Raw genomic sequence first — 25,000 nt, forward strand, 5'->3', positions numbered from 1 at the left:
GTTAAAAATACAATGTATGTTGCTTGAATGTAAGTTTCCAGTTTATATTTAAATAGAGCAACGTGTCTCCGAGACATTTCAACGAGAGGGAATACTGTTGACGACGTGTCGTCCCAAATAGCACTACTTTTGAGTGGCTTTTTTGAGGATGCGCTCGACGGTAATTTTTCATAGCGATGAATGTATTAACTGATTGACGTGTACGTGTAATTTGCTGGTGACAATATGCTCTTGGCTATTATGGGATGGGTGGTGGGTTAAACTCCAGGTACGCTGTGCAATATGATGTCATCAGGCAGGGGGGGGACTTCCTGTTTAAAAATGACAACAATTAGAATCTGCCAAGATGGAGGCTGGGGATTCAATCTGATCGCAGGTCAAATGTTCCAGCGTTCGCGGAGATCCCATTCACAGGAAACGATACGTATGTCGGCTCAATCGGAAATGTGCCTTTTTAAAAGGCCTCGAAGTCTATAAACCAACCATCAGATTGAATCCCGGCCTGATTCTTCACCCCAAAAAGTGGAACTCCTGGCAGAATTGTATTATTTTGTTGTTGTGATTTGTTGTGGTTGTCTGTAAACAGGAAGTTACCCTGCTATGCTCGATGATGTCATATTGCTGAGTCTTCCGTTAATCTCCCACCAAATGGGCAGGAAAAAAGGAAAAATATGGACATTCGCACACTTGCTAAACATTTTCTACGTTCCCATACAGCACCCTATTCCCTACGTAGTGCACTACTTTTGACCAGGGCCAATAGGGACAAAGTAGTGCACTACTTTTGACCAGGGCCAATAGGGACAAAGTAGTGCACTACTTTTGACCAGGACCTATAGGGACAAAGTAGTGCACTACTTTTGACCAGGGCCTATAGGGACAAAGTAGTGCACTACTTTTGACCAGGGCCTATAGGGACAAAGTAGTGCACTACTTTTGACCAGGGCCAATAGGGACAAAGTAGTGCACTACTTTTGACCAGGGCCTATAGGGACAAAGTAGTGCACTACTTTTGACCAGGGCCTATAGGGACAAAGTAGTGCACTACTTTTGACCAGGGCCTATAGGGACAAAGTAGTGCACTTTTCTTGGATAAAAGTAGTGAACTATGTAGGGATTAGGGTGCCGTTGGTGACACAACCACTGTTTGGGTTTTTTCATAATTTATGCATCTTGAACTTTCTATTCCTGCTGTATAATGAATGTAAAGGTAGAATTGTATTTTTTTTAAATGTTGGAAACAATAAATGTACATTTGGGATTGGTTAAATGTGAACTCGCTTCATTGATCTCTGTAATGTTCACTATGGTTTTGTTCCAATACCCAGACTTCTAAATAGTAGCCATTTTGGCTATACAAAAAATTAGTACGTGACATTTCTAAAATGGAGTATGCTTTTAATACCAGGATGCAGGAGGCCATACTCATTGGGTATGTGTTTAATGCCAGGATGCAGGAGGCCATACTCATTGGGTATGTGTTTAATGCCAGGATGCAGGAGGCCAAACTCATTGAGTATGATTTTAATGCCAGGATGCAGGAGGCCATACTCATTGGGTATGTGTTTAATGCCAGGATGCAGGAGGCAATACTCATTGGGTATGTGTTTAATGCCAGGATGCAGGCCATACTCATTGGGTATGCTTTTAATGCCAGGAGGCCATACTCATTGGGTATGCTTTTAATGCCAGGATGCAGGAGGCCATACTCATTGGGTATGTGTTTAATGCCAGGATGCAGGAGGCCATACTCATTGGGTATGCGTTTAATGCCAGGATGCAGGAGGCCATACTCATTGGGTATGTGTTTAATGCCAGGATGCAGGAGGTCATACTCATTGGGTATGCTTTTAATGCCAGGATGCAGGAGGCCATACTTATTGGCTATGTGTTTAATGCCAGGATGCAGGAGGCCATACTCATTGGGTATGCTTTTAATGCCAGGAGGCAGGAGGCCATACTCATTGGGTATGTGTTTAATGCCAGGATGCAGGAGGCCATACTCATTGGGTATGTGTTTAATGCCAGGATGCAGGAGGCCATACTCATTGGGTATGCTTTTAATGCCAGGATGCAGGAGGCCATACTCATTGGGTATGTGTTTAATGCCAGGATGCAGGAGGCCATACTCATTGGGCATGTGTTTAATGCCAGGATGCAGGAGGCCATACTCATTGGGTATGCTTTTAATGCCAGGATGCAGGAGGCAATACTCATTGGGTATGTGTTTAATGCCAGGATGCAGGAGGCAATACTCATTGGGTATGTGTTTAATGCCAGGATGCAGGAGGCAATACTCATTGGGTATGTGTTTAATGCCAGGATGCAGGAGGCCATACTCATTGGGTATGTGTTTAATGCCAGGATGCAGGAGGCCATACTCATTGGGTATGCTTTTAATGCCAGGATGCAGGAGGCCATACTCATTGGGTATGTGTTTAATGCCAGGATGCAGGAGGCCATACTCATTGGGTATGCTTTTAATGCCAGGAGGCCATACTCATTGGGTATGCTTTTAATGCCAGGATGCAGGAGGCCATACTCATTGGGTATGTGTTTAATACCAGGATGCAGGAGGCCATACTCATTGGGTATGCATTTAATGCCAGGATGCAGGAGGCCATACTCATTGGGTATGCGTTTAATGCCAGGATGCAGGAGGCCATACTCATTGGGTATGCTTTTAATGCCAGGATGCAGGAGGCCATACTCATTGGGTATGCTTTTAATGCCAGGATGCAGGAGGCCATACTTATTGGGTATGTGTTTAATGCCAGGATGCAGGAGGCCATACTCATTGGGTATGTGTTTAATGCCAGGATGCAGGAGGCCATACTCATTGGGTATGTGTTTAATGCCAGGATGCAGGAGGCCATACTCATTGGGTATGCTTTTAATGCCAGGATGCAGGAGGCCATACTCATTGGGTATGCTTTTAATGCCAGGATGCAGGAGGCCATACTCATTGGGTATGTGTTTAATCCCAGGATGCAGGAGGCCATACTCATTGGGTATGCGTTTAATGCCAGGATGCAGGAGGCCATACTCATTGGGTATGTGTTTAATGCCAGGATGCAGGAGGCCATACTCATTGGGTATGCTTTTAATGCCAGGATGCAGGAGGCAATACTCATTGGGTATGCTTTTAATGCCAGGATGCAGGAGGCCATGCTTATTGGGTATGTGTTTAATGCCAGGATGCAGGAGGCCATACTCATTGGGTATGCTTTTAATGCCAGGAGGCAGGAGGCCATACTCATTGGGTATGTGTTTAATGCCAGGATGCAGGAGGCCATACTCATTGGATATGTGTTTAATGCCAGGATGCAGGAGGCCATACTCATTGGGTATGTGTTTAATGCCAGGATGCAGGAGGCCATACTCATTGGGTATGCTTTTAATGCCAGGATGCAGGAGGCCATACTCATTGGGTATGTGTTTAATGCCAGGATGCAGGAGGCCATACTCATTGGGTATGCTTTTAATGCCAGGATGCAGGAGGCCATACTCATTGGGTATGTGTTTAATGCCAGGATGCAGGAGGCCATACTCATTGGGTATGCTTTTAATGCCAGGCCATACTCATTGGGTATGCTTTTTATACCAGGATGCAGGAGGCCATACTCATTGGGTATGCTTTTAATGCCAGGATGCAGGAGGCCATACTCATTGGGTATGCTTTTAATACCAGGATGCAGGAGGCCATACTCATTGGGTATGCTTTTAATACCAGGATGCAGGAGGCCATACTCATTGGGTATGCTTTTAATGCCAGGATGCAGGAGGCCATACTCATTGGGTATGCTTTTAATACCAGGATGCAGGAGGCCATACTCATTGGGTATGCTTTTAATACCAGGATGCAGGAGGCCATACTCATTGGGTATGCTTTTAATGCCAGGAGTCCATACTCATTGAGTATGCTTTTAATGCCAGGATGCAGGAGGCCATACTCATTGGGTATGCTTTTAATACCAGGATGCAGGAGGCCATACTCATTGGGTATGCTTTTAATGCCAGGAGGCCATACTCATTGGGTATGCTTTTAATGCCAGGAGGCCATACTCATTGGGTATGCTTTTAATGCCAAGAGGCCATACTCATTGGGTATGTGTTTAATGCCAGGATGCAGGAGGCCATACTCATTGGGTATGTGTTTAATGCCAGGATGCAGGAGGCCAAACTCATTGGGTATGTGTTTAATGCCAGGATGCAGGAGGCCATACTCATTGGGTATGCTTTTAATGCCAGGATGCAGGAGGCCATACTCATTGGGTATGCTTTTAATGCCAGGATGCAGGAGGCCATACTCATTGGGTATGTGTTTAATGCCAGGATGCAGGAGGCCATACTCATTGAGTATGTGTTTAATGCCAGGATGCAGGAGGCCATACTCATTGGGTATGTGTTTAATGCCAGGATGCAGGAGGCCATACTCATTGGGTATGTGTTTAATGCCAGGATGCAGGAGGCCGTACTCATTGGGTATGTGTTTAATGCCAGGATGCAGGAGGCCAAACTCATTGGGTATGTGTTTAATGCCAGGATGCAGGAGGCCATACTCATTGGGTATGCTTTTAATGCCAGGATGCAGGAGGCCATACTCATTGGGTATGCTTTTAATGCCAGGATGCAGGAGGCCATACTCATTGGGTATGTGTTTAATGCCAGGATGCAGGAGGCCATACTCATTGAGTATGTGTTTAATGCCAGGATGCAGGAGGCCATACTCATTGGGTATGTGTTTAATGCCAGGATGCAGGAGGCCATACTCATTGGGTATGCTTTTAATGCCAGGATGCAGGAGGCCATACTCATTGGGTATGTGTTTAATGCCAGGATGCAGGAGGCCATACTCATTGAGTATGTGTTTAATGCCAGGATGCAGGAGGCCATACTCATTGGGTATGTGTTTAATGCCAGGATGCAGGAGGCCATACTCATTGGGTATGTGTTTAATGCCAGGATGCAGGAGGCCGTACTCATTGGGTATGTGTTTAATGCCAGGATGCAGGAGGCCAAACTCATTGGGTATGTGTTTAATGCCAGGATGCAGGAGGCCATACTCATTGGGTATGCTTTTAATGCCAGGATGCAGGAGGCCATACTCATTGGGTATGCTTTTAATGCCAGGATGCAGGAGGCCATACTCATTGGGTATGTGTTTAATGCCAGGATGCAGGAGGCCATACTCATTGAGTATGTGTTTAATGCCAGGATGCAGGAGGCCATACTCATTGGGTATGTGTTTAATGCCAGGATGCAGGAGGCCATACTCATTGGGTATGTGTTTAATGCCAGGATGCAGGAGGCCGTACTCAGAGTATTTCAGCTCGTACGAGACGTTGTATGAAGCAGTAGTGTAAACACTGCTCTTTCCATGACAGACCGTAAGGCCATTCTACTGCCAATGTTTGTCTATGGAGATTGCATGGCTCTGTGCTCTATTTTATACACCTGTCAGAAACGGATGTGGCTGAAATAGCTTAATCCACTAATTTGAAGGGGTGTCCACATACTTTTGTATATATTTTTTGTTATTTTACCAGGTAAGCTGACTGACACATTCTCATTTACAGCAACGACCTGGGGAATAGTTACAGGGGAGAGGAGGGGGGATGAATGAGCCAATTGTAAACTGGGGATGATTAGTTGGCCGTGATGGTCTAAGGGCCATATATAGTGGGGCGGCAGGTAGCCAAGTGGTTAGAGCGTTGGGCCAGTAACCGAATGGTTGGTGGATCGAATCCCCGAGCTGACGAGGTAAACATCTGTCGTTCTGCCCCTGAACAAGGCAGTTAAACCCACTGTTCCCCGGTAGGCCGTCATTGTAAATAAGAATTTGTTTTTAAACTGACTTGTTAAATAAAGGTTACATAAAGTGTACACACCTCACCAGAAACGCCACAATCGGTTTCTCCACTGTACCCAAACAAAATCTGATTTAATGCGTCGCTCAGTTATGTATAGAGGCATGTCGTCATGGGAATACTCTTCCAGCAGAGGTTTAAAGTCAGTTTAGCTTTTAAAAAATATAGAGATTAACAAAACATATTGTATCACAGCGTCTCTCCTCTCTCTAAAGATCTACTTGAACTCTACCTATTTGCCACATCTTCATTGTAAGTCTACTAGAGAGTGTGTTCTGTAGTGGTGTGTTGGTAATATAAGATACATGGATAAACATGTGGAGATGGAGGATGGCTGAGCATTGGAGTGACAGACCACATGTTGGCAGGGGTCATGGGACCGTGGTGATGGAGGTCTACTGGGGGACGTTCTGGCCCTCTGACCCTTTGACCCTTGTATATTCTCCATTGTGCTGACAGATTGACCAGACAAAGCGCTTACTAGGCGCTTTGACATACTAGATTTATAGTCTATTCATTCCACTAAAGAAAAACATACATACCAGAGAAATATGCCTATAAGCAATTGGATACCCTAGGGATCGCGGGGACAGAACAAAGAGTGCATTGATTTAGTGGTGAGGGGAAGGACACAGAGTATGTTGACACTAAGATAGAGGGTCTGACCACTATTATAATTTAACTGAAAGCAGATGATGACCGTTAGTATGTGTGAACAAGCAGGAAGCCTGAACTAAAAAGATAATGATGGCGGGAAGGATAGGGGAAGTATGCTTATTTGCATATGGGGTGGACTCATATGCTATTTGTGTATAAAGAGCGAACTAGTGCTCTGAGAGTGTGTGTGTTCCGCGGACATTCCAAATTGCAATACAATTGTAATAAAAACATTTATTTGAGTTCACAAAAGTTCTTGTAAGAGTTATATTTGAAGTGATTTTCCACGACAGAACTTGGCGAGCTTGCCAGGAGTGACAGGGACGGGGACGTTCTTGGCTGATGACGGGTTCTTTGGACAGTCTGACAAACAAGGGTGGCCGCCCAACTATAATAAGGTAAGCAAGTTCTTACAATAGTTGAAATGTTTGTGTAGATTGCTTCAGAGGTCCTGTCTCAGCGGAAGGAATGTCATGTAGGTCTCTCTCTCAAATTTCCTAAAAACGATAAAAACGAAAGAGCTTTTGAATTCAAATAAATGTGCATGCATGTGTGAATTTGGGTTTTGTATGAATGCGCATGTCTAGAGATTGAGTGAACTGGAACTGTGAACTTCGCTTGTGTTGGGTGTTTGGCTGGGGGGAGCGGGCATTTGTTCTGGTTGGACTGCTCGAGACGGGCTCATGTGTCTGGTTTGATTGGGGGAGTTGTTCCGTCTGATTCTGCTTGGCCGGGTTCGACCATATCAGGATCTGTTTTGAGATGTGCGTAAACACACCTCAGTCAACCTGAGCGGGCGACTCGTGTCGAGTGTGTGTGATTCGGACTGCCCCTCTCGTCGGACCATTCATTTTGAGCAGCCTTGTGTGGGCTGATCAGCGCGACTGTTTGTACTCTCTAGTTGAGCGGCTGGGCTCAGGCGCAGGGCTACAACTGGCAGTTTATACGGTTAAAAGCATAAATCAGTAGATAAATAATAGGTAGAAAATCCTGTGATACCTCTTCAATAAAATTAGTAGAAGGAATGCTTGGACAGGTTACTTATGAATAACGGCTCTAAAGATAACAGAGAACTGAATAAATAAGTAATTAGGAATTCACGATACCGCTCTTTAAAAAAGGAACATTTTTAAGGAGGTCTGATTGGGTGGGATATTTACAGCAGAATAGTCTGTGGATGAATATTTAGAAGGCAGAAAGAATGTTAGCCCGATTGTGCGGCGTTCAACTGCAAAAGTAGTTAATAAGGTCAAAACATAAATCAGTAGTTAAATAAATATTTAATGGTTAACGCTCTGAAAGGAGGACTGTACGGATGAATATTTAGAACGTTTGCCCGATTGTGCGGCGTTCAAATGCAAAAGAAAATCCTGCGAATAAAAAACCGCTCTGTCTAGCTAACAGGGTTTTGTAATTCAGTAGGTCACGCCACAATACTACTCTAACAAAAGAAGAAAAGATCAGTATTGGGGGTTTGGGTAGGATATGAAGACAAGCTGATCCGATTAGACAGTAGTCTCTCGTCATATCGTAGAAATCCAATTAGCCTAGGCTTATGTTGAAGAAAGGGATTAAGTCAATAAAGACAGACTGCAAGTTGTTTTTAGGTGAAAACAAAGTGATTGAATGAACGAATGGAAAAATAAACGAATGTATGAAAATACTGTAAGAGAATGAGTGGATCTATGTAGACAGAACATAAGGAAAGACAGGTTGTGTGTGTGTAGGCAAACGTCCAGAAGAGGGAGCGCGCAGCCTTCCTGTGACAGAGTAGACGGTTGAGGAAGGGTGCCTCTAATTACTTAGATAGAGGGAGCTGAATTAAGAAACTTTGAAGTAAAATAAGTTGTAAATCAAGGATAAAAACACAGATGTGACAAAGTAATAAGCGACCATAGTAGAATACTAAAAAAGGTGTCAAAACAAATAATAAATAAAAATACTTAAAAAGGCGTTAACCGAATATTATAAATACGGTTAGTACAGTGGGTAACAAAAGAGAAAACAGAATCGCCGATAAATTGAAAGTATACTATAAAGTTAAAAAACCGAATCTAGGTAGGTTAAGATAAATAGTGGAATCCAGGACATAAAGAATTCACGTACGGTGAAACAAAGGAAGAGGAAAAAAACAGGCCATAAATCACTCTGTGTCTACAGAAGTTACAGTCTAAAAATAGCCTGAAGAGCAGAGAGAGGGGTGCAAAATCGAGTGGCCAGAATATACAGGGGAGTCTTGACTCACTAATCAATTGAATATAGAATCAACCAATAAGGAACATGAAGTAGAGGTAAGAAAGTATAAACAATATAAATAAATAAAGGTAAAGATAAGGAATTAAAAAGAAAATCATAAAAATTGATTAGAACTATAATAAAATGAATAGAACACCAGTAGAGATCTTAGGGGCAAGGCATCCCTTGAATAAAAAAGAAATAATAAAAACTTCAATAAAATGGGAGAAACGCACAAGAAAACTAAGTACCAAATGGCCAGCGGTGGGAACATTGGATGTCTCTGTGTGTGAGGAAATGGAGACACTAATAAAGAACCACAAACCAAATGACAAGAAACAAAAAAGAAGAAATCAGGCCAGCAGGTAGTGTTAGGTGAAGGAATAGGATTAATCAGTGAACTTAGAGCAGAAATGGAGAAAACCATACCAACTGAGGTATGGTCGCAACATGATACAGACGTAGGACTAGTTAAATCTGCTAGTCCCGTTTCTGTCAAAATAAAGCCTAATGCCAAACTTCCATGGAAAACCCAGTATCCTATGAAGCCTGAGGCTGAAGAAGGAATAAGATTGACAATAGAAGGACTGCTCAGGGCAGGAGTATTGATAGAGATGCCCAGTGGTTGCAATACACCCTTGCTACCTGTTCTTAAAGCTGATGGTAAAAAATGGAGACTGGTCCATGACTTAAGAGCTGTTAACGATATAGTGCAGGATTGTCCTGCTGAAGTCCCAAACCCTCACACACTGCTGACCAATGTTCCCCCGGAGGCCAAATACTTCACGGTTATTGACCTATGTGGAGCGTTTTTTAGTATACCCCTGGCGGAGGAGTGCAGACATTTGTTTGCATTTAGATATAGGGGCAAAACTCTGTCTTATACTCGGACCCCACAGGGTTTTAAGGATAGTCCGCATTTTTTCAATCAGATATTGAGAGCAGACCTGGAGGAATTAATGTTAGATGGTACATTGATCCAATATGTGGATGACCTGTTGATCTGTGCTTCAACTTTGGAACAATGTCACTCTGACTCACTAAAAGTACTGCGGCGACTAGCTGAGGGGGGACACAAAGTCTCTAAAACAAAACTACAGTACTGTCAACCACAGGTTGAGTACTTAGGCAGAACAATAGCTCATGGAACTAAGGCAATAGCTCCTGGACAGCTAGAGGGTATTAGCAAAGCACCGTTACCACAAACAGTAGCCCAAATGATGACCTTTTTGGGAATGACAGGGTTTAGTTCTGATTGGATAGAAGAGTATGTAGTTAAAACAGCTCCTCTGAGAGAAATAATGAAAGAAGCAGGACAGCTTAATCTAAGAGCAAAACTAGATTGGAACACTGATGCGTTGGTTGCATTTGAAACACTTAAAACAGAAATGCAAACAGCACCAGCTCTAGCCACCCCAGATTACACTAAACCATTCTTGTTATACGTCTCAAACAGGTGCAACAATTATGCAGCAGCTGTTCTTATGCAAGAAACTTGTAGTGGTAGGAAGAAACAACCTATTGCCTATTATAGCTCTAAATTAGATCCAGTAGCTCAGGGATACCCACCGTGTTATCAGGGATTAGCTGCATTGCATTATGCATATGACAAAGCATCAACTATAACCATGGGGTATCCGGTAATTATCAGCACCCATCATAAAATAGTGGAGTTGATAGAACAGGGTAAATTTGTGTTAACTAATGCAAGGACGATGGATTATATGAGCTTACTCACGTATCCAGACGTTCTCATTAAAAGATGTAGCACTGTGAATCCAGCAGAAAGGATTCCATTTGATTTTGAAGGAGAAGCACATGATTGTGTAGCTGAGGCTTTAACTTTTACCAAACTACGTCCTGACTTAGAATCAATTCCATTAATAGATCAAGAGGGATATAATCTGGAAAATTACTTTGTAGATGGTTCTTGTTTTAAAGATTATATGGGTAATCATGCAGGGTTTGCGGTAGTTAAGCAAAAGGGGAAAGCTTTCACTGAGGAAATATTAGAGCATTGTCCTCAGCCTTGCTCTGCCCAGCTAGCTGAATTGCAGGCTCTGACTGCAGCATGTGGGCTGGGTAGAGGTAAAACAGTTAATATCTATACTGATTCTGCTTACGCACACGGCGTATGCCATTTGTTTGGTGCAGTCTGGAAACAGAGAGGATTTCAAAAGAGTGATGGAACTCCCATCCAACATCATGCACAAATTGTTAAATTAATGACAGCATTAATGTATCCTCGGAAACTAGCAATAATCAAGTGTCAAGCGCACAGAAAAGGCAATGATTTTGTAATTAGGGGCAATAATGCAGCAGATGAAGCTGCCAAGAAAGCATCCAAATGCATTGTCCCAATTCTCATTGCACCATTAATGGACATGGTTGCTATTGCACCTAGTACATCTCCTACTGAGCTAATTCAAATTCAGGCTCGTGCTGGAATTACTGAACAAAATACCTGGCTACAGAGGGGGGCCTCTGTAGATAGACATGGGATATGGAGAACACATGATGGTGCCATATTAGCCACCACCACTCTACTGACGCTACTTATTAATGATGCACATGATATTGATCATTGTGCAAGGGGGGAGGTGATAAGAAAAATCAAACAACAAGGTTTTTGGTCACCATATCTACAGGCAACAGTAGATGAGATTTTGTCAAAATGTGAAATATGTGCAAAAAACAATATACGTAAAGGTATAGCTACGCCTATAGGTCACATACCGGTTCCAGAAGGCCTGTTTAGACATATTGTGATGGACTATGTAGACATGATAAAACCTATACGGGGTAAAAGGTACATGTTAGTTATCATAGACAGGTTCAGCAGATGGGTAGAAGCAGTACCATCGGTGGATCAGGGGTCAGGAACAGTGATAAAATTCTTATCAACAGAAGTAATTCCCAGATTCGGGATTCCGTCCGAAATTAGCTCAGACAATGGTTCAGCGTTTATACAAAAAGTTGTAAAAACAATAATACAGCAGCTAAGGATGAAACAAAGGCTGGGATGTGTTTATTATCCCCAATCGCAGGGGATGGTTGAGAGAGTTAACGGTTTTCTGAAAAACAAGATAACAAAGATTTGTAGATCTACAGGGCTTAATTGGGTGGATGCTTTACCGCTTGCACTAATGAGTTGCCGCATGGAAACTAACAGAAACACGCATCTATCGCCGCATGAAATGCTTACGGGTCGACCCATGCCTATACCAATGTTAGGAGGACTGTATAAAGGTCCCTCCTTGGATATATTGCAAAGTGAATTAAAATCGTATGTGATGTACCTAACCAAAATACACAAAGTTATATATTCACAGGAGAAAAAGACGGTGCCGGAGCCTGGACCTGAGGGACCTCTCCCAGTGATACCAGGGGATCTGGTCTACGTTCGAGTGTTCCGAAGGAAGTGGGATCAGCCGAGGAGAGAAGGACCCTACGAAGTGGCCGCAGCCACAAAAACAGCAGTCCAAGTGAAAGGAAGCAAGACGTGGTACCATCTAAACCACTGCACACGAGTCCCAACAGAGAAAAGGATACAACCACATAGAGATGAGAACACAGAGGATGCTGATACACCAGGCGGGAGCCCGGAGGGAGCAGGAGCAGAGGAAACGATCGAAACGCCAGGGAGGAGTCAAGAAAATGGCAGACCAGATACAAGCCAAGATACGACGAGTGCATCAACTAAAGCTCTCAGAAGAAGTACCAGGGGAAAAAAGTCTGAACAGGAAAGGGAAAAACAACCAAAGCTTCCTCAGGTATGGTCAGAAAGCCCAGAAATGGGGGGGAGTAACATGCCTGTTGCTCCTGATGACATACCTGCTGTGGCAGACCTCTTTGACAGAAGCCCTCCACAGTGGGATCCCGAAGTACCACCTGCAGAATGGGAACATCTCTTCCCTGAAATTGATACCCTTCCAGATGAAAGCCCAGTCCGGCCTGAGGAGGGAGCCTCAGGGGAAGAAAGAGGAAGAGAAGCCTCACGAGAAAGGGAAGGGGATTTCCCCACAATTGACTTTTCAACTCTTGAAGGGTCCCCCTAACAAACAATTGAAGTTAGAATGGCAGAAAAAAGACATTGACATAGCAAAAGTAATAATGAATACTAGTACAGAAATAACAGACTCACACATGATCAAGAAGTATGGTGGAAGCAGGAAAAGAAGAGAGGAATCAGCCGAACAATTAAAAAGGACTGACCAGGTTAGAATCTCTGTTCCACCTCAACTCATAACTGAAATAGGAGAGCAGAAGACAATCTCAATCAAAAGGATCAAGCCTCTACCTGAGATTGCATTCTGTGGATGGACACATCACCAAACAAAGGGAGAAGTCATTTGGGACCCAAAAGGATGTGACCTGACAGTAACCAAAGAAGCAGACGAGTGGGTGCTCACCATGAATCAGATTGAACCAGTTGAAGGTGAAGACTTAATAGTTGAAATAACGAGAACCAGATTGACCAAAGGGAGTAGCACCACAGTCATTAGAATTGGTCCTACGCCAATACCTAAACAGGAAGAACCGGTGATAACTAAAACGACAACAACAGTGGAAACTGCTGCAAGGATTACAGTAGTTACTACCAAGGTACCATCCATTGCTATTAACAAACAGTCCAATGTACCCACAAAGAAACCTGAGGCATCAGAACAAAAAGGGTTTTTTACTGGCATTTGGAACTTTCTGAAAAACACTAACAATCTGCCTCGAGAAAAGGACAATGTGACACCAACTGATGCTTTAACCCCAGAACTATACAAGGACAAATCATTGAAGAAATTAGTAGGAAATGAATGGTATGAATGGGCTCAATATACAGCAATGAAATTAAAATTGACAAATTGCTTACTATGCGCACCCTCTCCGCTGACAGAATTAGTGGTGGTACCAAGTCCTTATGATTACAAGGATTGTGCTGATTTTAATAAGAACTTTTGTCATTTGAGTAGACCAGAAAGGCCTTATTGCCCAGCTGAATGTTTGTCATATTTGGGTAATCCATATTATCATCAGTATTACAATCAAACTGGTTGGGGTAAGTGGTGTAAAGAATTGGATATAAGAATGGAAGTACAGAAGCTAGAGGTCCCACATAAATATCGGATAGATTATCAACAAACATATGAATGTTTTAACAGCACAAAAGGACAGAATGGGATAGGGAAGTTTAAAGGTAAGTGTGAGATCACATGGCACTTAACTACGGATACCACATGGAATGCAGACACTCCAAGAAGGGCTATTTATCAAGCAGCTGGAAGTTGGGTGGGAAAAGTAGTCATTCATGATAGTTGTCAAAATCAAACTCTAGCACTACCCTTAATTGCACCGTATGAAGAACAGACCAAGGTAGTTGCAGATTTCTTCTGGATATGTGGGGGGAATAGATTAAGGGCAACATTGCCAAAGGGATGGACAGGCCTCTGTGCAAGAGTTAGGTTGATTCAACAGATAACTATCACTGAATGGGATCCTAGTGATGCTAGGCAACTAAATACTAAAAATAGAGTAAAAAGAGAATATAAGTCTGACCCCAAGGTCTATTTGGATGGAATAGGTCAACCTAGAGGTGTTCCTAATGAGTACAAAGCAAGAGATGAGATTAAATCAGGATTTGAATCAATCTTTTTGTGGATAACACCAAATAAGAATTTAGAGTGGATTAATTATATTTACTATAACCAACAGAGATTCATTAATTATACTGACTCGGCTCTAACAGCATTGGGGGAACAGGTACAGGCTACCAGTAAAATGACTTGGCAAAACAGACAGGCTCTCAATTGGCTATTAGCGGAGAAGGGTGGAGTTTGTGTTATGTTTGGAGATGATTGTTGCACTTTTATTCCCAATAACACTGCGCCTAATGGATCCTTCGCAATTGCTATGGCTAAACTTAAAGGTTTACGAGCAGAGGTTAAGGCAAATGCTGGGTTTGACTCTCATGTTTGGGATTGGTTGGATCTAGCATTAGGAAAGTGGGGAGCTATGTTTGCTAAAATGGCTATTATGCTGGGAGGAGGGTTATTGGCTCTGGGTATTGTATTTTGTTGTGTTTTACCCTTGGTAAAATCACTTGTGGTCCAGACAACAGTCAAACAGATGTCTGTAAGGAGTGCTGACCCTCCTGTGGTAATTAATCCTGTACCTGGAAGCCCAGGTCATTATACTAATAGATATGGAAAGCCATGTAATGCGGTTGGTGGACCTCTGGACTGCCCCTTTGGCAATCCAAACTGTCTCTATGGAGTGATGCCGGGAGGTGGTTATGCTTGCCATGATTTCAGTAAGGATGGTCTACCTGTATACGCTGTATTCCCAAATTCAGACGAATGTCTACTGGTACATGTCCACAAAGAGTGTCATTTGCGCCGTAAGTGCAAGTGGTGCACAAAATTTAATGTGGAAGGCCATGACCATCACGGAGACCCCGTGTTTTGCGCAAAATGTCAAAGAGGTGATTGTAGAATCTGCCAGGATGAGGATTGTGCTCCTATGTAAGGATTTTAGTATATCTATGTTTGTTTAAGGCCTTGTGTTTTTGTATGTTCGGTTGAATTTTTAGATATGTATATCAATGAATATATATATGGTTTTCTTTAATTAAAGTTAGTTATGCCTTCTAAAAACTAGGTTAATTTCAAAAACATGTTAGGTAACAGAGGGTATTCCGGTTACAAGTGTCTATGGACCATGTCCTTAATCTTCTAAACAAAGGTTGATATCATTTGATATCACTTTATTAGAGAGGTGTCTGCGAGGGAGGATCATGTTGAAATGCTTAAATTTAGAATGATGTTGTGTCAATTTTCTTTTGTAACTGCATGTAGGTCTTTGATTTTTTTTGATTATTCATTTATTATTATACTCATTGTATTGGTTATATTTTTAATTTTCACATAACTGAGATAACCTCAGGCAAGGCTAAGTATCTACACGCTCATGCTTCATCAAATATGTCATATTTTATCTTTCTAATTTTAATGTTTCTGATTGGATCTTTTACTCCTATTTCACATTGGAGATGTTTGGTCTAGTTGGTTTATATGCTTCACTTTGTTTTTATTTTTTGTATTTTCTTGATTATCATAGGTATTCTTATTTACTTTCCCAAAGTCTTATTTTGTATCATTTATGTGGCTAATTAGCCCCAGATGGGGGATTGTAGTGGTGTGTTGGTAATATAAGATACATGGATAAACATGTGGAGATGGAGGATGGCTGAGCATTGGAGTGACAGACCACATGTTGGCAGGGGTCATGGGACCGTGGTGATGGAGGTCTACTGGGGGACGTTCTGGCCCTCTGACCCTTTGACCCTTGTATATTCTCCATTGTGCTGACAGATTGACCAGACAAAGCGCTTACTAGGCGCTTTGACATACTAGATTTATAGTCTAATCATTCCACTAAAGAAAAACATACATACCAGAGAAATATGCCTATAAGCAATTGGATACCCTAGGGATAGCGGGGACAGAACAAAGAGTGCATTGATTTAGTGGTGAGGGGAAGGACACAGAGTATGTTGACACTAAGATAGAGGGTCTGACCACTATTATAATTTAACTGAAAGCAGATGATGACCGTTAGTATGTGTGAACAAGCAGGAAGCCTGAACTAAAAAGATAATGATGGCGGGAAGGATAGGGGAAGTATGCTTATTTGCATATGGGGTGGACTCATATGCTATTTGTGTATAAAGAGCGAACTAGTGCTCTGGGAGTGTGTGTGTTCCGCGGACATTCCAAATTGCAATACAATTGTAATAAAAACATTTATTTGAGTTCACAAAAGTTCTTGTAAGAGTTATATTTGAAGTGATTTTCCACGACAGTTCCCTCAGGCCTGGAGGGAAGCTAAAGTCATTCTGCTACCCAGGAATAGTAAAGCTCCCTTTACTGGCTCAAATAACCATCCAATCAGCCTGTTACCAACCCTTAGTAAACTTTTGGGGGAAAAAATAGTGTTTGACCAGATACATTATATTATTTATTTCACAGTAAACAAATTGAAAACAGAATTTCATCTTATAGGGAAAGACACTCAACAAGCACAGCACTTACACAAATGACTGATGATTGGCTGAGAGAAATTGATGACAAAAAGATTGTGGGGGCTGTTTTGTGCGGCTTTTGACATTATCGCTCATAGTCTGCTGCTTTCAAAATGTATGTGTTATGGCTTTACACCCCCTGCTATATTGTGGATAAAGAGTTACCTGTCTAACAGAACACAGAGGGTGTTCTTTAATGGAGGCTTCTCCAACATAATCCAGGTAGAATCAGGAATTCCCCAGGGCAGCTGTCTAGGCCCATTGAAAAAGTTATCTTTACTAATGAATTGCCACTGGCTTTGAAGAAAGCAAGAGTGTTTGTGTATGCGGATGACTCAACACTATACACGTCAGCTACTACAGCGACTGAAATGACTGCAACACTTAACAAAGAGATGCAGTTAGTTTCAGAGTGGGTGGCAAGGAATAAGTTAGTCCTTGTATTTGGGACAAATCATTCACTAAACCCTAAAGCTCAACTAAATCTTGCAATAAATAATGTGGACATTGAGCAAGTTGAGGTGACTAAACTGCTTGGAGTAACCCTGGATTGTAAACTGTCATGGTCAAAACATATTGATACAACAGTAGCTAAGATGGGGAGAAGTCTGTCCATAATAAAGTGATGCTCTACCTTCTTAACAACACTGTCAACGAGAGAGAGAGAGAGAGAGACAGAGACAGAGGTGAAGGTTTGAAGGGTGAGAGAAGCAGCGAGGTCAGAGGTGAGAGGATGTGACATGGATGAGGGTTTGACCCCAAGTCACCCTGAGCCATACCTCCATGTCATAAAATTTTTGTATTTTCATTTAACCCTTTATTTAACGAGGCAAGTCGGTTTAAGAACAAATTCTTATTAACAATGACAGCCTACCCTTGGTCAAAACACTGGGCCAATTGTGCGTTGCCCTATGGAACTCACAAATCACCTCCGGTTGTGATACAGCCTGGAACCGAACCAGGGTCTGTAGTGACGCCTCTAGCACTGAGATGCAGTGCCTTAGACCGCTGCGCCACTCGTGCCGTCTATTTGAGAGTATTTTCATCGTTTAGAAATGAAAGCACTTTATGTATCCAGTACCCCCCCACTTTAACGTGTCATAAGTATTCTGATCAATTCACTTATAGTGTATTAAAGTAGTCAAAAGTTTAGTATTTGGTCCCATATTCCTAGAACACAAAATCACTACATCACCCTTGTGATCACAAATTGGTTGGATGCAATTACAGTTTGTTTTGTTGGCTTCAGACCGTGTTGAGCCCATGTAACAGTATAAGTTTAGTCCGTCCCCTCGCCCCGACACGGGTGCGAACCAGGGACCCTCTGCACACATCAACAACTGACACCCACGAAGCATCGTTACCCATCGCTCCACAAAAGCCGCTGCCCTTGCAGAGCAAGGGGAAACCCTACTTCAAGTCTCAGAGCAAGTGACGTCACCGATTGAAACGCTATTAGCGCGCACCACCGCTAACTAGCTAGCCATTTCACATCCGTTACACCCAGAACAGGAAAGGAATAGCAAACGATGCGCTGTGTAACTCTGTAGTGACTTCCATTGTCCAGGTAAGAACAACAACGTGTCTGAACAACGTCTACAATCGTGTGGATGATACCGTGGTTACGGACAATCACCAATAACTACGAGTGAGAAAGTCACAGATGCACAAACATCATACCCACAAGAAGATCCCAACCTCCTCTGTTATTGGTGATGGTGAAGGGTTTAGTGTGTTTTTTGGGGGACATGATTATCGTGAAATCTGCAACTTTCTCACTCGTCATTGTTAACAATTCATTCATGATTATCCGTAACCATGGTAGCATCAACACCAATGTAGAAGGGCTCAGAAACATATTATATTCCTACCACACAACAACAAGTGAACACAAAATGACAATACATAATTTACCATTCACCTCCACTGGGCACAAAGTCATCTGAAACAACCAAAACAAACTGCCAAACAGCATAAAGAACATTTTGTAGAGTCACGAGCTTGATGTAGTCACTGCATGTTGACATAACACAACATTGTGGAAGAATTATGGGAATTTGAAAAAGCAACCCAAAGGTCACCACCACTTGGTTGAGGCGTGAAGCTGGAGAAATGTAACCACTCTCAAATTCACAGACAGAACTATGGATACAGGAACTGATCATCTAGATTAATAGACAGAAATATGGATACAGGAACTGATCATGTAGATTCACAGACAGAACTATGGATACAGGAACTGATCATGTAGATTCACAGACAGAACTATGGAAACAGGAACTGATCATCTAGATTCACAGACAGAACTATGGAAACAGGAACTGATCATATAGATTAACAGACAGAACTATAGATACAGGAAGTGATCATGTAGATTCACAGACAGAACTATGGAAACAGGAACTGATCATCTAGATTCACAGACAGAACTATGGAAACAGGAACTGATCATCTAGATTCACAGACAGAACTATAGATGCAAGACCTGATCATCTAGATTCACAGACAGAACTATGGAAACAGGAAGTGATCATCTAGATTCACAGACAGAACTATGGAAACAGGAACTGATCATCTAGATTCACAGACAGAACTATGGAAACAGGAACTGATCATCTAGATTCACAGACAGAACTATAGATACAGGAACTGATCATCTAGATTCACAGACAGAAGTAACAGTTACCTTAATTCTCCAGTAGATGGCGCACGGCGGTCAGTTAAAACCTTTGTCCAATTCGCTGGCAGCCTGTTTGTGTGCCAGTCACACAGTGCCCGTGCGTGTGTAGGTTTGTACGGGGGAGGGAGGTTTACCATGGCGGGTCAGCCTCCAGTGTCCACGTTGAGTTGTTGGGGGGGAGAGAGAGATTCATCTGTCACAGTGTCGAGGAATGTGAATCAGTCTCTCTGTCTGTCTTGGGTGAGCTCTCTCCACTCCTCATTACGCAATGCAGACAGTAGTCCTATTTGTTTCTATAACATTGCATTACTTTTTATTTTTTTATTTAGAAGTATAAAGGATTATAATACATAGAATACATTTGTTGAGTCTTTAGGAACAGAATATCTAACTGATAAAAATAGTTTACCACGAAAAGAGACTTTACCACAAGCTTGTTGAAGAGACAACTATCTAACTATCCAGTGGAGTAATCCTGTAATCCTCCCGAACCCCATTCCAGCATTTACAGAGAATCTCTCTTTCAGGCTTTTTGTTTCCCTCTCTTTTTAATACCGAATTCTCGGGATGCGCGTGTTCCTGTTCGCAGCGACGGTACTTTTCGCGCACAATCTCACCGGGTCTGGTGCCGGCGCCGAGTCCAGCTCCAAAAAGTGTTCCTCCCAGTGCGACGTGAGCGCGTGTCCTAGTCCGAAATGCCCCAGCGGGTATATCCCAGACCGGTGCAACTGTTGCCTGGTGTGTTCCCGGGGCGAGGGTGAACTCTGTGGCCGGAAAAATTACCTCCTGTGTGGGGACGGCTTAGAGTGTAGGTCCCCTAACGGTCCTAACGAGGGCCTGGCGGGGAAGCGGAGCTCCAAGCGGCGGCTGTGTCAGTGTAAGATGGGGTATAAGGTGTGTGGTAGCGACGGGAAGACGTACAGGAATGTGTGTCGGATGAAGGCTGCCAGCCGGAAAGCTCTTCAGAAGGAAAGGGAGGCCATCACCCAAGCACACAAGGGACCCTGTCCATCAGGTAAGTCCTAGCCGTTAGCCTATAGCCTAGCTCTCATCCAGGGCGTTACGTGCGGCTTGAGTTGCGTTTTATTTTATGAGTACCATGGCAACTCACAGCTGTATTTGAAGAAGGCCCTGTCCATATGTAAAGCCCTGGGCCAGAGCTAGCATATACAGTGCATTGAGAAGGTATTCAGACACCTTGACTTTTTCCACATTTTGTTATGTTACAGCTTTATTCTACACACAAAACCATATAATGACAAAGCAAAAACAGGTTTTTAGACATTTTTGCAAACTAATAAACTCAGCAAAAAAAAGAAACGTCCTCACTGTCAACTGCGTTTATTTTCAGCAAACTTAACTTGTGTAAATATTTGTATGAACATAACAAGATTCAACAACTGAGACATAAACTGAACAAGTTCCACAGACATGTGACTAACAGAAATTTAATAATGTGTCCCTGAACAAAGGGGGGGGTCAAAATCAAAAGTAAAAGTCAGTATCTGGTGTGGCCACCAGCTGCATTAAGTACTGCAGTGCATCTCTTCCTCATGGACTGCACCAGATTTGCTAGTTCTTGCTGTGAGATGTCACCCCACTCTTCCACCAATGCACCTGCAAGTTCCCAGACATTTCTGGGGGGAATGGCCCTAGCCCTCACCCTCCGATCCAACAGGTCCAAGAAGTGCTCAAAAATAGTTTACCACGAAAAGAGACTTTACCACAAGCTTGTTGAAGAGACAACTATCTAACTATCCAGTGGAGTAATCCTGTAATCCTCCCGAACCCCATTCCAGCATTTACAGAGAATCTCTCTTTCAGGCTTTTTGTTTCCCTCTCTTTTTATTACCGAATTCTCGGGATGCGGGTGTTCCTGTTCGCAGCGACGGTACTTTTCACACACAATCTCACCGGGTCTGGTGCCGGCGCCGAGTCCAGCTCCAAAAAGTGTTCCTCCCAGTGCGACGTGAGCGCGTGTCCTAGTCCGAAATGCCCCAGCGGGTATATCCCAGACCGGTGCAACTGTTGCCTGGTGTGTTCCCGGGGCGAGGGTGAACTCTGTGGCCGGAAAAACGACCTCCTGTGTGGGGACGGCTTAGAGTGTAGGTCCCCTAACGGTCCTAACGAGGGCCTGGCGGGGAAGCGGAGCTCCAAGCGGCGGCTGTGTCAGTGTAAGATGGGGTATAAGGTGTGTGGTAGCGACGGGAAGACGTACAGGAATGTGTGTCGGATGAAGGCTGCCAGCCGGAAAGCTCTTCAGAAGGAAAGGGAGGCCATCACCCAAGCACACAAGGGACCCTGTCCATCAGGTAAGTCCTAGCCGTTAGCCTATAGCCTAGCTCTCATCCAGGGCGTTACGTGCGGCTTGAGTTGCGTTTTATTTTATGAGTACCATGGCAACTCACAGCTGTATTTGAAGAAGGCCCTGTCCATATGTAAAGCCCTGGGCCAGAGCTAGCATATACAGTGCATTGGGAAGGTATTGAGACACCTTGACATTTTCCACATTTTGTTACGTTACAGCCTTATTCTAAAATGTATTACATTCTACACACAATACCATATAATGACAAAGCAAAAACAGGTTTTTAGAAATTTTTGCAAACTAATAAACTCAGCAAAAAAAGAAACGTCCTCTCACTGTCAACTGCGTTTATTTTCAGCAAACTTAACATGTGTAAATATTTGTATGAACATAACAAGATTCAACAACTGAGACATAAACTGAACAAGTTCCACAGAAATGTGACTAACAGAAATTTAATAATGTGTCCCTGAACAAAGGGGGGGTCAAAATCAAAAGTAAAAGTCAGTATCTGGTGTGGCCACCAGCTGCATTAAGTACTGCAGTGCATCTCCTCCTCGTGGACTGCACCAGATTTGCTAGTTCTTGCTGTGAGATGTTACCCCACTCTTCCACCAATGCACCTGCAAGTTCCCGGACATTTCTGGGGGGAATGGCCCTAGCCCTCACCCTCCGATCCAACAGGTCCAAGAAGTGCTCAATGGGATTGCGATCCGGGCTCTTCGATGGCCATGGAAGAACACTGACATTCCTGTCTTGTAGGAAATCACGCACAGAACGAGCAGTATGGCTGGTGGCATTGTCATGCTGGAGGATCATGTCAGGATGAGCCTGCAGGAAGGGTACCACATGAGGGAGGAGGATGTCTTCCCTGTAACGCCCAGCGTTGAGATTGCCTGCAATGACAACAAGCTCAGTCCGATGATGCTGTGACACACCACCCCAGACCATGACGGACCTTCCACCTCCAAATCGATCCCGCTCCAGAGTACAGGCCTCGGTGTAACGCTCATTCCTTTTACGATAAATGCGAATCCGACCATCACCCCTGGTGAGACAAAACCGCGACTCGCCAGTGAAGAGCACTTTTTGCCAGTCCTGTTTGGTCCGGCGACGGTGGGTTTGTGCCCATAGGCGACGTTGTTGCCGGTGATGTCTGGTGAGGACCTGCCTTACAACAGGCCTACAAGCCTTCACTCCCGCCTTCACTCCCTCTCTCAGCCTATTGCGGACAGTCTGAGCACTGATGGAAGGATTGTGCGTTCCTAGTGTAACTCGGGCAGTTGTTGTTGCCATCCTGTACCTGTCCCGCAGGTGTGATGTTCGGATGTACCAATCCTGTGCAGGTGTTGTTACAAGTAGTCTGCCACTGCGAGGCCAATCAGCTGTCCGTCCTGTTTCCCTGTAGCGCTGTCTTAGGCGTCTTACAGTACGGACATTGCAACTTATTGCCCTGGCCACATCTGCAGGCCTCATGCCTCCTTGCAGCATGCTTAAGACATGTTCACGCAGATGAGCAGGGACCCTGGGGATCTTTCTTTTAGTGTTTTTCAGAGTCAGTAGAAAGGCCTCTTTAGTGTCCTAAATTTTCATAACTGTGACATTAATTGCCTACCGTCTGTAAGATGTTAGTGTCTTCACGACCGTTCCACAGGTGCATGTTCATTAATTGTTTATGGTTCATTGAAGCATAGGAAACAGTGTTTAAACCCTTTACAATGAAGATCTGTGAAGTTATTTGGATTTGTATGAATTATCTTTGAAAGGCCACTGTGTTCTTTGGGACCTTCAATGCTGCAGAAATGTTTCGGTACCCTTTCCCAGATCTGTGCCTCGACACAATCCTGTCTTGGCGCAATACGGACAATTCCTTCGACTTCATGGCTTGGTTTTTGTTCAGACATGCACTATCAACTGTGGGACCTTAAATAGACAGGTGTGTGCCTTTCCAAATCATGTCCAATCAATCGAATTTACCACAGGTGGACTCCAATCAAGTTGTAGAAACATCTCAAAGATAATCAATGGAAACAGGATGCACCTGAGCTCAATTTCGACTCTCATAGCAAAGGGTCTGAATACTTGAATAAAGTATTTCTGTATAAAAAAAATATATATATATATATATTTAAAAAACTATTTTTGCTTTGTCATTATGGGGTATTATGTGTAGATTGATGAGGCTAGTTTGGAGACACTAATAACAATAAACCAGCCAACAGTTAAAGGACTATAACAATAAACTAGCCTACAGTTAAAGGACTATAACAATAAACTAGCCTACAGTTAAAGGGCTAATACAATAAACTAGCCTACAGTTAAAGGGCTAATACAATAAACTAGCCTACAGTTAAAGGACTATAACAATAAACTAGCCTACAGTTAAAGGGCTAATACAATAAACTAGCCTACAGTTAAAGGGCTAATACAATAAACTAGCCTACAGTTAAAGGGCTAATACAATAAACTAGCCTACAGTTAAAGGGCTAATACAATAAACTAGTCTACAGTTAAAGGACTAATACAATAAACTAGCCTACAGTTAAAGGACTATAACAATAAACTAGCCTACAGTTAAAGGACTAATACAATAAACTAGCCTACAGTTAAAGGACTAATACAATAAACTAGCCTACAGTTAAAGGACTAATACAATAAACTAGCCTACAGTTAAAGGACTATAACAATAAACTAGCCTACAGTTAAAGGGCTAATACAATAAACTAGCCTACAGTTAAAGGACTAATACAATAAACTAGCCTACAGTTAAAGGGCTAATACAATAAACTAGCCTACAGTTAAAGGGCTAATACAATAAACTAGCCTACAGTTAAAGGGCTAATACAATAAACTAGCCTACAGTTAAAGGGCTAATACAATAAACTAGCCTACAGTTAAAGGACTAATACAATAAACTAGCCTACAGTTAAATGACTAATACAATAAACTAGCCTACAGTTAAAGGACTAATACAATAAACTAGCCTACAGTTAAAGGACTATAACAATAAACTAGCCTACAGTTAAAGGGCTAATACAATAAACTAGCCTACAGTTAAAAGGCTAATACAATAAACTAGCCTACAGTTAAAGGGCTAATACAATAAACTAGCCTACAGTTAAAGGACTAATACAATAAACTAGCCTACAGTTAAAGGACTAATACAATAAACTAGC

At 42.8% G+C, this 25,000-nt stretch overlaps 3 protein-coding genes across 5 annotated transcripts in view; all 3 read left to right on the forward strand.

Moving 5' to 3' along the window:
• Window positions 1-1,270, forward strand: part of LOC129842011 (phosphatidylinositol 4-kinase type 2-beta-like) — a 28,710-nt gene extending 27,440 nt beyond the window's left edge. For all 3 annotated transcript variants that reach the window (XM_055910384.1, XM_055910385.1, XM_055910386.1), the window contains one exon: window positions 1-1,270. This exon is cut by the window's left edge and continues 996 nt beyond it. The gene's annotated coding sequence lies outside the window, so the exon portion shown is untranslated.
• An 18,492-nt stretch (window positions 1,271-19,762) lies between these two features.
• Window positions 19,763-20,600, forward strand: LOC129842007 (serine protease HTRA3-like). Its single transcript, XM_055910381.1, has one exon. It carries the CDS (start codon window positions 20,084-20,086, stop codon window positions 20,540-20,542), a length of 459 nt encoding a protein of 152 aa, XP_055766356.1. The 5' UTR covers window positions 19,763-20,083; the 3' UTR covers window positions 20,543-20,600.
• A 780-nt stretch (window positions 20,601-21,380) lies between these two features.
• Window positions 21,381-25,000, forward strand: part of LOC129842008 (serine protease HTRA3-like) — a 26,220-nt gene continuing 22,600 nt past the window's right edge. Inside the window, exon 1 of the mRNA XM_055910382.1 lies at window positions 21,381-21,832. Within this exon, the coding sequence (XP_055766357.1) occupies window positions 21,381-21,832 (452 nt within the window). The remainder of the gene's footprint in view (window positions 21,833-25,000) is intronic.

The sequence above is a fragment of the Salvelinus fontinalis genome, unplaced genomic scaffold (assembly GCF_029448725.1).
Source record: "Salvelinus fontinalis isolate EN_2023a unplaced genomic scaffold, ASM2944872v1 scaffold_0005, whole genome shotgun sequence".
Lineage (NCBI taxonomy): Eukaryota > Metazoa > Chordata > Actinopteri > Salmoniformes > Salmonidae > Salvelinus > Salvelinus fontinalis.

What these genes read in the sequence shown, in the direction of transcription:
- LOC129842007 (XM_055910381.1), top strand. Translation starts at nt 20,084, where the DNA reads ATGCGCGTGTTCCTGTTCGCAGCGACGGTACTTTTCGCGCACAATCTC.